This window comes from Ptychodera flava, chromosome 14 (assembly GCF_041260155.1).
Source record: "Ptychodera flava strain L36383 chromosome 14, AS_Pfla_20210202, whole genome shotgun sequence".
In the NCBI taxonomy this organism is placed as follows: Eukaryota; Metazoa; Hemichordata; class Enteropneusta; family Ptychoderidae; genus Ptychodera; species Ptychodera flava.
Genome location: NC_091941.1, coordinates 21186985 through 21202430, shown reverse-complemented (window position 1 = coordinate 21202430; position 15446 = coordinate 21186985). Strand labels below are relative to the sequence as shown.

At 39.6% G+C, this 15446-nt stretch overlaps 1 protein-coding gene across 7 annotated transcripts in view; it reads left to right on the top strand.

Moving 5' to 3' along the window:
- LOC139149718 (uncharacterized) overlaps positions 1-15446 on the top strand; it is a 49530-nt gene that overhangs the window by 13369 nt on the left and 20715 nt on the right. For 5 of the 7 annotated variants that reach the window (XM_070721646.1, XM_070721648.1, XM_070721649.1 and 2 more), the window contains exons 2-6: positions 5053-5208; positions 5986-6013; positions 7359-7478; positions 11095-11309; positions 12050-12154. In XM_070721646.1, coding sequence (XP_070577747.1) covers positions 5152-5208; positions 5986-6013; positions 7359-7478; positions 11095-11309; positions 12050-12154 — 525 coding nt within the window. In that variant the 5' untranslated portion in view covers positions 5053-5151. Of the gene's footprint in view, positions 1-2734; positions 4211-4738; positions 4871-5052; positions 5209-5985; positions 6014-7358; positions 7479-11094; positions 11310-12049; positions 12155-15446 lie in introns of those variants that run through there. The other 2 variants (XM_070721647.1, XM_070721652.1) reach the window with 2 other exon arrangements.

Below are 15446 nucleotides of genomic sequence, written 5' to 3'. Positions count from 1 at the left end.
TTTTGTGATACGATCCAATATGGCCGCGAGGCGGCCATTTTGTTGCGATTTTTCATGTCTTTGGACCATAACTCAAACATCCTTGAACAGATTCTGTTCAAACTTGGCACAAAGGCATAACACTATGGCTTTTATATCCATGTAAATTATATCACGATACGATCCAATATGGGCGCGAGGTGGCCATTTTGTTGCGATTTTTCATGTCTTTGGACCATAACTCAGACATCCTTGAACATATTCTGTTCAACCTTGGCACAAAGGCATAACACTATGGCGTACATGTGCATGTCAAATTATTTTGCGATACGAGCCAACATGGCCGCGAGGCGGCCATTTTGTTTGCGATTTTTTCATGTCTTTGAACCATAACTCAAATATCCTTGAACAGATTCTGTTAAAACTTGGCACAAAGGCATAACACTATGGCCTTCATGTGCATGTAAAATTATTTTGCGATACGATCCAATATGGGCGTGAGGCAGCCATTTTGTTGCGATTTTTCATGTTTTTGGACCATAACTCAGACATCCTTGAACTGATTCTGTTCAAATTTGGCACAAAAGCAAAACATTATGCCCTTCATATGAACGCCACTTTATTTCATGATATGATCCAATATGGCCGACAGGCGTCCATTTTTTTGCGATTTTCTCATGTCTCTGAACCATAACTCAAACATCCTTGAACTGATTTTGTTCAAACTTGGCACAAAGGCAAAGCACTATGGCATACATATGCATGTATCAATTAACCTTGCGATAGGATCCAATGTGGCTGCAGAACTGCCATTTTGTTGGAATTTTGCATGTCTTTGAAGCATAATTCAAAAGTCATTAAACCCATTTTGTCCAAACTTGGCACAAAGATCAAGCACTATGGCACACATACATGTATACATGTCAATTTACTTCGTGACATGTTCCAATATGGCTGCCAGATTGTCATTTTTGGATTTTTTCATGTCTTTGAGGCTTAATCATATGCAAATATTCCTTATCCAATGTTGTTGAGACTTGGTACAAAGATAAAGTACTATGGCATACTTATGCATGTCTACTAATTTTGTGCTACGATCCATATGGTCAATAGACAGCCATTTGATTTCAATTTTATAAACATAGGTCACTGTCCTTCAATGGACTGATTTTGTGTAAAACGTGATATGGCTGCATTCTTGTGCACATTAATTTGTTTCATTATATGATCCAAAATGGCTGATTACAACAACATACCCGATCCCATACCATTTCGAAAATTCCACCAAACCATGTGTATAGTATGTGCTGTCATGACACTAGAGGCAGTGAGGGCATCGTTATGTGTGATGTAATCAAAAGTTCCTTTAGTGGTCAACACCGGCAGAGATGAGTCTTTTATTGAACGTTCCTCAGATTACTTTATTATGCAAGTCACAGGCCTGATGCACCCGTTGCATCAATGTCATTCCACAGCTACCTAGACACCAAAGATTATAACAAAATGGACAAGCGGGGACTGTGTCATCAACGATGACTTGTTTCTCCAGTATTGCAGATATAAATTGTCTTCTTGTGAACTGAAAGTGAGCCAAGGGCCAAGGATATGATACCTGTACTGTACCTTGTAATGAAGGGCAACTCAGTATAATATATGTGACTTCGGAAAAATGCAAAAATTGTAGATTTGTACAATGTATGTAATTGGATGTTAAAAAACCCGTACGTATGTTTGTTGCACGTATAGAGAGTAAATGTAGTGTAATATTAGCAAGAGGGTGAAACTGTTGTTGAAAGATAGAGCCAGTCATCTTTTTTCTGTTTAGCAATGAGGAAGTGATTTCAACTGGATAAAGCAGCTCTGGTTGAAATCAGTCTGCATACAAACTACAGTCAGCATCATGTGTGTGTACCCTGTACGGAGAGCAAGCAACTGTTTGTTTCAGCCACAACACGTGCCACTTCCATCTTGAAGGCAGCAGATTGATCTTATCTGAATTATAACTAGACAGAAACTCTAATTATAGCCGAAAACATGTTTAATGATAAGCAACATATCAACATTTCTTCATTGTCTTTATGAAGAAGTCCAGCAGTAGATTTCAGAAGGCCGATCTGAGATACTACAGGCATATGGGCATCCCAACCTTGGTAAATATAGCACCGGGAACGGCCATACACCTGTGATATCTAATGCGGTATTCCATTGCATAATCCTGATTTTCTATCAGCTGTTTCAACATACACCCGTAAAATCTACAGCTTTACCGGTCATGAAATTCTTGTTATTTGAACAAAGAGGTATTTAAGTGAAGTAACTCAAATATTGAAATTTGAAAAAAATATATGATATGTGAATTTAGCCTAGTAACATTATAACTTTATGCTTTTTGGTATATTATTGTACATAAATACTGTATATGCCAGACCTTTAAATAAGCATAAGTAAATAGGCTGCATATGGCTGAAATTTGTATTCAGTTATTGGTTTCAAATCAGCAGACATAGATGCTTGCTATACATTAAAACACATGCCCCAGGTAGACACATAAAGTGGGTAACATTTGTACAAGTGTACAGTGGAACTGCTGAAGTACTTACTAGAAGCCAGTAATGTCGTTACTCAATTGAGAGAACCTTGGCAAGTGTGTGAACCTGATGGATACCATTTGCGTGAGTTTCCTGTCTTTCTCAACCAGTGATAGAGTTTCACTTTTGCTTATCGTGATTACTCAGTAGTAACAGCATGACACTATGTGTTTCCTAATTGGAGTTTTGTCAACCACTCACTTCCCTGCGCTGATCACCATTTATACCATGATATGCACACATCCTGGCAGGGTGTTGATAAAAAGTGGAAAGCTGTGCCGTAACGGTGGGGTTAATGCTCATCTTGATCAATGAGATAAAAAATTGAAGTTCAGCAAGTTGCCTCAAAGCCATTGTAATCTGCTGGAAACAGGAGGACAGTGTGCGGTAGATATGAATGTGTCATTGTTTCGTTATCAGTCGAAGAACACGCGTCTTCCTCTTTTCTGCAGTCTAATCAAACTGACCAATTTCTCTGAAGATTTGTTCATTTAAGTTCTACCAGTTTTGAGGTGAGTGTGGCAAGCGAGCGATCTCCTCCAAGGTCCTTGCTGAATCTTTGTGGGCACCTGTTCCCTTCCCTAGGCTCCTCGCAAAGTTCTAATGTAGTTTCACAAATTCGTTTTCAGTGTAAAATATATCGTTGATAGTTGAAAGCTAGCACACTTACCATATTCAGACTAAATAATGGTTGGCAATGAATGAATAACGTACAAGCAGATACAGTATTAACCTAGAATCCTACACGTCCGCTTGCCTCCGTACCTCCGACCCACTCTTGTACGGAGGCAAGCGGACGTGTAGGATTCTAGGCTAATACAGTATTATTAAAAGTCAAATGAAATTTTGATAGTACTGCAGGTTTTCAACCACTGAATCCAGTTAGGTTTTTAAATTCATCCCAACAGGCATGGGAGTTAGCTGCCTTTATGGGAAGACGATTGAGCTATGGAAAGATAATATACTGGTGGCAACTAAAAGTATCAAATTAAAAATTGTGAAGATAAGAGCCGTGCTTTCCCCTTAGCCCCATGTAATAATTTGACTTTATTCCAAGTGATGGAATTGTTGATTTCTCGTGAACTCCTTGAAAACGTGAGTGACTGACAAGAGCGTAAGACATTTCTGGAACAGCTGTGACAGTTGATACAAGGACTCCAGAGAGAATTTTCATATCTTTCCGGCCGGCTCTGGACTGCCCGGTAGTGCTTTGATCTGCTGTCTTAACACTGAACCGGCAGTCGGGGCAACTCTGCTGACGTGACTGACACATGACCGTGACTGCGATGGATTAGCCCGGCTGACGATCCCAGAGCACGGGATAACATAGCTGGCATTGGTGCTTTCCGTAACTGGCCACCGGAATAATAATGAGGTCAGTGGTTTTACACAGGAAGTGAATCAGGACAGTGATGCAGGGACGACGCTGCGGCCCTTGTGTTGGCTGTGTCATCCAAGAGTTTAGTTTGCTTCCTGCGTGCCGCCTGAGCACAACAGACTGCTCATTACTGCTGCAGGATGGTGATTCTTGTACCAGCAAGGATATCCCCAAGCCTGCGCAATGCGTCCCCCTTCCTTTCATAATCTCACAAGACAGACAGACAGGCAGTGTTCTTGAAATCTTGATGTAGCTGTTCGAGTTGGTAAGTGACCTTCTGTGTGTACCATTGGGGAAACATGATCTTCGCTCTGCCAACACTCCTATGAGATTCATTTACTGATTTAACATCTCCCGTGTGATTTGTGTCCACATTTGAAGTCATTAGATTACCAACGTCTTGCCATTGTGTGTATACAATGCCATTGTGTGTATACAAGTTCACCATTGACGCATCCTCTCGTGAAGTGTCGACATTTTGCAATTACTGATGTGAGTGTATTACATAGTCTGGTGCTGGTGTGTTTTGAGTCCAGCTTGCCTTTGTGATACATAAGGTTTAGGCCTCTATGTGAAATTAAGCCTCGTCAAAGTTCGCTTGGGAAAAAAAAATAGCCTTGGGCAAGCTATGCAACAGTTTTGAAATGTAAGGGAGTAACCATCCCGCCACAGTACGATTCCTTAGAGTTCAGCAGTCGAGCCAGTCGCTGTAACCATAGTGACAGCTGTGACGTGGAGAGAGTGCATGATGGAGATAGTTCTCCAGTATTTATTTACAGAAGAGTTGAACTCAATGGGTCACCAATCTCAACGGCATTTCTCATATCCCTTTACAGCATGGCAGCAGCAGAACAGTGTGGATAGAGCTAAAACATTGGATGTTGTCCAAAAAGTATGCCGTCATTTCCATCAAGATGAGCCCACGGTACACTCAGATATTTATTGTAGAACAACACTGCGTATGTACAATGTGGTGGCCATCTGATGGTTTCTGTAAGGTCACTAAATTGAGTTCATATCTGCAGAGTACATCCATATAGACCTACATGTAGGGCACGTACCGGCTCTCTTTCCCTAAAATTTATTACGGTCTTATATTTTTTGTAGGACGAGCATGAGCTCTCCATGGTTGCAACAACAGCAGCAGCAAAAAGAAGACGAAGTCACTGTGTCGGATAGAATAGGCCTGATCTGTAGCTAGTAGATATGTCTGAAGGTGATTTGCTACAACCTGGCGCACTGGTCAAAGAACGATGGAAAACGGTAAAAAAAAACCCACTACTAATGAACTTCCTTCATCTCTGATAAAGCTGACCTTGTAAAAGTATCATTGTTTATCCTCTTCCAGTATCCAATCTTCGATTGTGTTTTCATATATTTTGAGCACTGATGATGTTTACAAGCAAACTGTATCAGATAGATTTATGTGAGTGACCTCGATCGGACAGTCTCCTTCTTGCTGATACATTTTCATTGGATGATAGAGTTAATTTCACTGGGCAGCTGTCATCAATTGATGCTAAAGGCTGTACTGGGTTTCTCCACGTTTGATGTGTCTTCAACTTCAGAATGACAAACAGAATCACACACATTAAAAGTAAGTTCTCCTGCTGAAAATGCAGCAGAGATGTTGTCAATGTAAGCATATTTTGAGCCGTAGTTTGTACTGCCAGTAAATTTCCTGTGACATGCAGTATCTGAAAATTCAACGCTCGTTGAACAGATATTGCTCAACTTTGAACATTGATGGATTTTTTTCATTTTTCATACATGTATGATCACTCACATGTGGTAGCATAGAATCCTAACAGACAGACAGAAGCTGGTTGCAAAACCATGTCTTCAACTCGGCCAGTGCAAAAATGTCCTTGCCTGATGCAGACGTACTGGTCAAGTATCCATTCATAGATAAGAGCCCACACAGACACTACACAGCTGGTACTCATCAGAAACTCTCACAAGAAACATTTTACAAAATCCCTTATTATATTAACCCCATATTCTTTCTCTTTTCTCTTCTGGCTCATGTTTTTGGCACAGGTGGGCAAGATAGGCGGTGGAGGTTTCGGTAAGTATCAAATATAGGTAATCTGCCTGCTGAAAAAAACCACCTTGCATCGTGATTGCAAACTGTGAGACCCGATTGCCAGACTTCCGAAGGCCATATCGATTTGAGCGTTATCCACCAAAGTTATGTCACTGTACTTCCGAGTTTATGTCACTGCACTTCTCTGGTCCCCTATCTCATCATAAATCACACAGCTTCAAAATAAACAACAGTCACCTCTTCATCCCTCTTCCCTATAAATAGGCCCCAATTTCACTGATAAAAGACAATGGGAGGTTCAATATGCATGCAAGTTTGAGCACAGCCTCCAGGACATTAAACAATTCTGTTGTTTCAACTTGGGCTTTTCACTGACTGTGCCAACCAGTGAGTCTGAATCAGTTTGCTTGAAATGGCACTGAGGAATTCCTGTATAACGTTTGAACATGTCATAATTCCAACTTTTCCGTCAATGCAAGAGACATTTATGAAAGCTGAATCAATTGTATTACTGTATTGAACAAGCTGTAGTTGTCGCATACCGTACATGTATTGTCCAAGCATTTTGTCATCAGTGGACATTGTGAAAGTACGGAACGGAATTTGAACAGATTCAAGTTGAGGCGTCATGCCTTTGCAATGCTTTCAGATGTTGACATAATGTACATTGACCATTCAGTAATCATACACTGTCTTGTCCGGCACAAAATTCATTTGGCCCATTGTCTTCCCAGTTCCCAGTGTACAACTATCCAATGTGAAGCTACAATTTGTCATCACATGAAACAAGTAATTTAATGTACACATTTAGCAACTTATTTGAAAGGACACCACCTTATGATACACATACACATACGTGATATATATATATATATATATATATATATATATATATATATATATATATATATATATATATATATATATATATATATATATATATATATATATATATATATATATACATTCATACATACATACATACACATACACACACACACAGTGAAATGCACATACTTATTTTATATTCACTGGATGTCATTAGCAGTTTGTAAAGTTTAATCGGTGTATGACAATACACCGATCACCTTGTATAAGGATTTAGATCTACAGTCATGGGGAAGGGGAGAGAGAAAGGCCCAGGGGTATGTCGTAGGTACCATTGCACTTGTAAAGCACAACACCAATAGTACATCAGACCCCATGTTTGTCAGATCATAGTCCTCTACCTCTGTGGCTATATATTTTTCATACCATAAACACCTTTGTGCTGTGAAGTGTAAGTAGTACTTTTATGAGCTCTGCCCCCACTAAAAATTACATCTACGTATCTCTTGATCAATGGGCGTTCATGTTCTCTTTGCAGGTGAAATCTATGAAACACTGGATTTACTAACTGGAGAACATGTGGCTATTAAATGCGAGTCTGCCACGCAGCCCAAGCAGGTTCTCAAAATGGAAGTGGCCGTCATCAAGAAATTACAAGGTAGTAGCGTTTTATATTGCTTGTTTTTGTAAAACAATACTTGGCATCATGTTGTCAGTTCATGTTGCCCTATCTAGGAGCCTATTCTTGGGTGTTTTCTCCCCGGTATCGTATTACTTTGTTATTGTTGAAGTGAGTGTTCTCTGCACATGTACCCGTATGATGGTGAATGATTTAAAATACGCTGAGTCGGCCTTTGGTCAAAAGTTTGTAAGGTTGGCGGAGTTCATCAGAAGATTTAGAATGGCGTAGTTCGTACGTGTAGGTATTAATCACTATCCTGTCAAGAAGCACAGACCTTGAATGTTAGCTCTATCAATGTGAATGGTACACTGTACATAAGAAACAAGAGATGTGTTTGTGGCCGTGAGAAACATTCTAGCTAAATTGAAAAAAATACAAGGAGCCGTGACAAGAAATTGGAATCCTGTTGGAATAGCTGCATGTGCCACGAAAAAGTGTCTGAAATAAATAAACCCAGTCTAACATATCTGTTTAGGTAGTTGACATGGCTGCCCTCGTAGTCACCCGAGATCGAACCTTGCTGGGCAGCTTCCTGTCTATCAGACCTTGTGCTTGTGCATTTTTAATGCACAGATACATTTGCTGAGTAATATGGCATGTGCTGTGAAATCAAATCAGCCCCGTTGTTTACGAGTTCAAGTTGCAGCTTACGAGTTCAAGTTGCAGCGTTGTCCTCCAACTGGGATGCATCTGTAAAACTGGGTTACACAGTAGCTGCTTACATATTTACAGCTGGCCCTGCAGTGTGTCATCGTGACTGCCCAGGTCATGCAGACTGTCTGTGAACACAGAATGTGATTAGGATTTAGACAATTTAGCATTCTCACTGTAATGGGAAACAAAATCTGAGCCTGAAAACGGTGTAATGTGAAATCCCCCGTGCTCTTGATCTGAGCACAGAGTCCAATTTACACTTTGACTTTGTTAGAGAGTATTACTATTCACCCCACACAAGGGACATGTCCTCAACTGCAGAGATAATTGTGGGATCCACTTCACCCCTGTTGACAGTAAGACTTGCAGAATATTTGCAAGAGAAACAGCGTTACATGCATGGCAGCTGTTGCTATCATGTCCCTATCCATGACTTTACTTGGCTGGGAAATAAAATGAAAGCCAGCCAGCTTTCAATCACCAGCAAATTTCCTAGCAGCCATTGGGGGCTTAAGAGATGTGCAGATTTGGAGCATCTCAGATTGCAGGTAGAACCAGACTTTCAAAACAGATCAGTTTGGGTTTTTCTGTGGTGTACAGCATGAGAGGCGGAGGGGAGAGTGGGAAAGAGGGAGGGGGAGCAGGCAAGAAAAAGCGTGAGGTTAATAGCCGAGTACAGAGAATGACGGTATCCTTGATTTAAAAGAAAAAATTATGATATCCGTGTATGAAAATAATAAGACTGAAGGTCATGAGTGAAAATATCATGGCATCCAGATTGTGCGTGATGTCACATACAGAACTCTCTCTCTCTCCAGCACTGGCTGATAACCTTGTTGGTGCAACAGCCCTGCTGTGAAAGGATATGTCAGATGTCATTTCACCATTATCAGGTTTCAAAACAAAATCATTAGAGTATTCTTAGCGGTTGCGTTATGCCTGCCAAGGATGTATCATCGGGAATACGTGTCTGCTTAGTATAGAGGCTGGTGATAAGTGCTCGGTGTATGCCAACTGTCACCCTGTGGCATTCAATAGACATGAATCATTAATTGGCTCTAGATTATCTATTATTGCAGTTCGTTTGAATTTTATTTTCCTTCCTATATTGATGTTTTCAGTCTCGTAGACACGACCGTTAATGTTTCGAATATCACTGTGATATGAACGTAAAAATTTTGTGTGACGATGTACTAATAAGCTAAAAAACTTTTTAGAATCCCAATTATGTGCGCAGTCCACCCATGCAGTGGTGTTTTGTATTCTTTCCCATGAAAAACAAGGCTGCTTCTTTGTTTGGTGAAATCCCTAACGTGCTACTTACTGATGTCTAAAATGCCCTTTTTACTTATTGTCTGACCAACTACGGAGTGTCTGTCCTTCAGAATATTGTTTTTGTTATTTAATTGAGAGAGAAAGAAAAGAGGATAATGATGGACAGATGCCTGTAAATTCTTGTTCTTGTCATTTTATACAACTGAGAATTGTGTCCTGTTTTGTGTGTAGAAAACAAACCCAGTCCAGCTCTAGTCACACTGTGTACTTGCGGGAAGTCAGACACATATTGAGATATGCCCAATGTAGTTAATCCTTTTACTACTGTTATCAATCATGCTTGTAGACCTGTTTAAGCAGATAATGTTGGTGAAGAAGTTTAATGGAGCTTTGGCACGGAATAATATTCTAAAGTACTCAGAATCTGTTCCAGGCTTGGGAGACATGCAGTACATGTATCTTATTCCAGATACCTTGAAAAATAAGGATGAAAGAAAGTGAACTCATGTTAAAATTATTTTTTGTTTCTGAAAATAAGTTAACCATCCATTTTATAATTTTAAGAATATTTGTAGCTGCCAGTTGCCATGGAAGTGTGTAGCAAGGAGACCTGTTGGTATCAGTCAGCGTCCATTGTGTGTATTTCTGTCTGTGTGTATTTCAGTGTCAGAATTCAAGCAATAGTAACCGCAACTTTTGATAATTTGTTCAGTATTTTGGTTCCATGTATCAAGTACAATTTCCTGGTCTACGCCCTGCAGCACTTTGAAATGTCTGGTATTTGGTTTGTCAGTGCAGTGTGTGAGTGTGTGAAATGTTGGTATTGTTAACAATTTAACTCAAGTCCGCACCTTAATCCTGACACGTACATATAGTCAGTGTTGACAAGCTGAGTACTTGGTATTTCAATGCGCTGTTGGAAATAGGCTTAGAAACTATAGCTGACACATGAAACAAAAACCAGGGGGAAAAATGTCAAACGTCACAGTTACTGGGCATTTAAATGTTTATGTGTCTTCCTTAACAATATTATGCAATGTGGTTTTACGACTTGTCACATTTCAATGATCTACATTGCACATGACCAATGAAATCAACCTGATTGGTATAAAAATAAAACAGTGCATTAACCCATCCATATACATTCCGATGTAAGTTTACTTTTGCTCATGTTATTTCAGTTGTTGCTTTGACTTTACAATGCAAGGTTGCATGCACACATATGGTTAATACGAGAAACGAGTGGAAATAGATTGGCTTTCAAGTAAATGTATAGATATTGGAGTTGTTCACCACACAAACGATCGGAATAGAGTCTGCACAGCGTGTATGTTCAACACTTTGAGCGCCAAAGTCAATTTTTTTAGCCTTTTAAAATATACCGTAACCACTTTTTCAAAATTTTGCAAAAATTTTAATAAAAAAACTGTAGAAAATGGTATTTTATGTCTATTTGGTCCAAAATTTTGACAAAAAACTGCAGCCAATGGTATGTGATGTCTATTTGGTCCAAAATTATCAGAAATATTACAATAAAATTCATAAAAATTGGTAAAATGTTGCACTAAAATTTCGTTGGGAAAAATTAGAGCACTCAAAGGGATAACTTGATGATCAGACTCAGAGTGTCTTGAATAACTTTCCTGTGCTCTTCCTCTCTCAGGGAAAAACCATGTTTGCAGGTTCATTGGATGCGGTCGCAACGATCAGTTCAACTACGTGGTCATGTCACTTCAGGGACAGAACCTGGCTGAACTCCGTCGCAGCCAACCCAAGGGTGCCTTCTCCATCAGCACCACACTCCGTCTGGGCCAGCAGCTTCTGAAAGCCATCGAAAACATCCACGATGTTGGCTTTTTACACAGAGACATTAAACCGGTGAGCGTGTGATTCATCTAATGGTGTTGTTTTCTGCTGTACTCTGAGTGAATCATTCAGTCAGTGGAATGATTTCGGTCGCAATTTGCAACAACACTAGAACTGATAGCTCTTATCTGGTTTCTTCCTCTCCTGACAAATTTAGAAAATGGACCGATGTTGATCTCAGTTTTTAACAACTGCGAAACCGATACCTTGTTTCTCTCACTCATCGTCCATCAACAAAGGCCTCCCATTGCCCTTTATTGAGAGAGTTATTTCACAACAGAAGTACGCGTGCCACTCGTAATAATATTTCCCGATGGGAACATTTCATATCTTCAATGATGATATGTCTAGCATATTAAGGGATTGGATACGGCGTCAGGCAGTTAAAAGATGTACCTTTCTTTGTTGCTGACAAGGGACCGCTGACAAAGAGCTCACTGCGTTTCATGTCTTTGTCACGGAATATGAAATACGAGGTCTCATTTTCCCCGCTCTCAATGAGAATTCCAGAACTGCGCACTGCAGAACGTCTCAAATCACAATAAAAAAGAAGAGTTCGAGAAAACTCAGATATGCCTAATTAGAAGTGTCACCACTCGTTACATGCTCAATTTAGAAACAAAAGCTGTCCTCTCAGTATTCTGACACCGATCATTTTATGAAGTGGAACACACGACCATCTGCAACTGATACCAGTAGGTTTCATACACTGTATTTTCATGTCTGTTTCTGTTTCTCTGATTTATTTTTAGTCCAACTTCGCCATGGGTCGTCTTTCAAGTACCTGCCGCAAAGTGTATATGTTAGACTTTGGATTAGCACGGCAATACACAAATTCACTGGGACTTGTTAGAGCTGTAAGTAAATGATGTTTTTGTCAGACGAGAGAGTTTGTAATTCAATGCAGATCAACACACCAATAAGAATGCTCCTGTTGTGTTGCAAAAATATAATTCCTGATCAATAGTCATATTATAATATTGTGAGTCCGCTCAACGTATCCCCTACACTTCCCTATAGTACTGTATTTACCAAATATTGTGTTGTGCTCATGAACTTTGTTTTGTGTATTTGTCATAATTTAAAATTTAGATTTAAAATTTTAATAACTCTTTTAGATTATGTTGTATTTCTGTTTTATTTTCTGTACTCAGGACGTAGATGTAGGGAATCAAAAAGCCCGATCAATGGCAAAAACATATGAATCCATGAAACTGTTGGATTTCAAAGTTCATTTCAGTGACAATCAGCTGGACTCAAAAGTCACAAAAATCTTGGTCCCTCGAGTACTGTTTTGTGTCCATTTCATATGTATATGTATTAGAAAAGCTGAAGTGCTAGAATAGATGTCAAACTGGCCCAATTAAACAAACCAAAAATGTTGCATACAGTAAAAAAAATGACCTCAGTCCTGCTGTTTATCATCACAAGCATTTTGATTCGATATGGAGGCAGCTGATTTTTACTCGGGAAGAGGTTGCTATGTTTTCAACAGCTTCTTAAAAAAGGTTAACACCCTGATTCTAGAGTGTCAGTTAGCGCATTTCTCTGTGAAAGATATGCAGAATATGATCACGGGGAGATGACTGCCATATCTTATGAAATGTTAGGTGACTGTGCAGAGATACTGAAACATATATGGAAAATATCTATCGAAATATTCAAAATCTGGCAGGCTATCTGAGCTTTCCCAAGTTTAATGCTGTTTGAATTTTACAGGCAGTCTGTGTTTTAATTATTTGCTATTTTGGGCAAAATTCAGTCAGGAAGACCAGATTGTCACTAAATTATGCAGTCTTCTCCTGTAGAAAAATGTCAAAGTTTACAAGGAAATATTTAACCTATGGTATATATGTTTAGGGTCGGCTCACATTGACTAGCATCATGCCCTATTGAAGGTGTTTTTTAGTCCCCACGGACACCGTCCGGGGGGGACTTATAGGTTTGGTCATGTCCGTGCGTGCGTGCGTGCGTGCGTGCGTGCGTGTGTGCGTCCGTCCGTGCGTCCGTCCGTTCACGCAGATATCTCAGAGATGCCCAGGTCAATTTCTTTCAAACTTTGCACAAGGATAGTACCCTACCCCATACAGATGCACGTCGATTTGTTTCACAATGCGATCAAATTTGGTCGTGTTAGAGGACTTTTTAGTTTTCACCTCCATAGACTCCCATGTATAAGGCCGTCTCCATAGACTCCCATGTATAAGGCAGTCCATAGACTCCCATGTATAAGGCAGTCCATAGACTCCCATGTATAAGGCCGAGAAAAATAAAAATTTAGTTTCTCATCGTATTCATATTGGAAAAAGGATGCAGTGACACAGTTTTTAGTCCCAACGGATGAAGTCCAGGGGGCTTATAGATTGGGTCATGTCCGTCCATGAGTCCATCCGTGAGTCCATCCTTTCACGCAGATATCTCAGATATTTTGACAAAATGTCACGTGACCTTGGTGACCTTGGTGACCTCATATATATATGTCCATAACTCGGTAACCACAAGTGCTACACCCTTCATGATGGGACAGCTTATGACGCCACATATTGTACCTCATTAATTATGCGCATATCTAATTTTCAGCAAGCCAATAGAGCTAGAGGTCTGATTTTTGGTATATAGGGATAACTTAGCAATAAATTTTTTTGACAAAATGTCACGTGACCTCGGTGACCTTTGACCTCAAATATACATATTTGTCCATAACTCAGTAACCACAAGTGCTACACCCTTCATGTATGGTATGATGGAACAGCTTATGACGCCACATATTGTACCTCATTAATTATGTGCATATCTAATTTTGAGCAAGCCAATAGAGTTAGAGGTCTGATTTTTGGTATATAGGGATAACTTAGCAATACAATTTTTTTGACAAAATGTCACGTGACCTCGGTGACCTTTGACCTCAAATATACATATTTGTCCATAACTCAGTAACCATATGTGCTACTACCTTCATGTATGGTATGATGGGACACTTTATGATGCCACATATTGTACATCATTAATTATGTGCATATCTAATTTTGAGCGAGCCAATAGAGCTAGAGGTCTGATTTTTGGTATATAGGGATAACTGAGCACTACAATTTTTTTTGACAAAATGTCATGTGACCTCGGTGACCTTTGACCCCAAATATACATATTTGTCCATAACTCAGTAACCACAAGTGCTACACCCTTCATATATGGTATGATGGGACAGCTGATGACGCCACATATCGTACCTCATCAATTATGTGCATATCTAATTTTGAGCGAGCCAATAGAGCTAGAGGTCTGATTTTTGGTATATAGGGATAACTTAGCAATACAATTATTTTGACAAAATGTCACATGACCTCGATGACCTTTGACCTCAAATATACATATTTGTCCATAACTCAGGAACCACAAGTGGTACACCCTTCATATATGGTATGATGGGAGACCTTATGATGCTTCATACTATACCTCATTAATTATGCATATATCTAATTCTGAGCAAACCCATAGAGCTGGATGTCTGTCATACATATGCACATAGATTTGTTCTGTGATACGATCCAATAAGGCCGCCATGTGGCCATTTTATTATGATTTTTTCATGTCCTGAACTACAGCTCAGACATTCAAAAGTATTTTTATCACAGACCTAATGAAGAGGACTCTATCCTCTCTGAGGACCTGTAATCAAAGTACCCATTAACAAGTGGGGACTGTGTCATCAACGATGACTTGTTTTCAATGTTCTTGATGCTATTGCAAAATCCGAGCATAACAAAGATTCAGTCTGCATTTACAACACCAAAATTCTATGAGCATGTCTTCAGATTTGCCTTGTAATGACACCAGTGAAAGGTTTGGAGCGCTGAGAAAAGAAATCGTCCAACAAACGTGTCTGCACTCAAAAACAGAATGATAGTTGTGAAATAACGCAAGTGTGGGTGGCTGCCCACTAAAATTACTAAAGTGAAAGCAATACGGCGTGAATCGGTGTGAAAATTATCCCTAAGTAGGGTGGTAATTACCCGTAATGGTTTTACACATCAGCTAGTTGTCATCATCCTGGGAACCCTGATGAAACATTATCACAGTTATGATGTCAGTATAAATTTGTGTCAATAGCACTCAGCCAAGTATACGTCACTTGGGGCAAGTCCTTGAGAG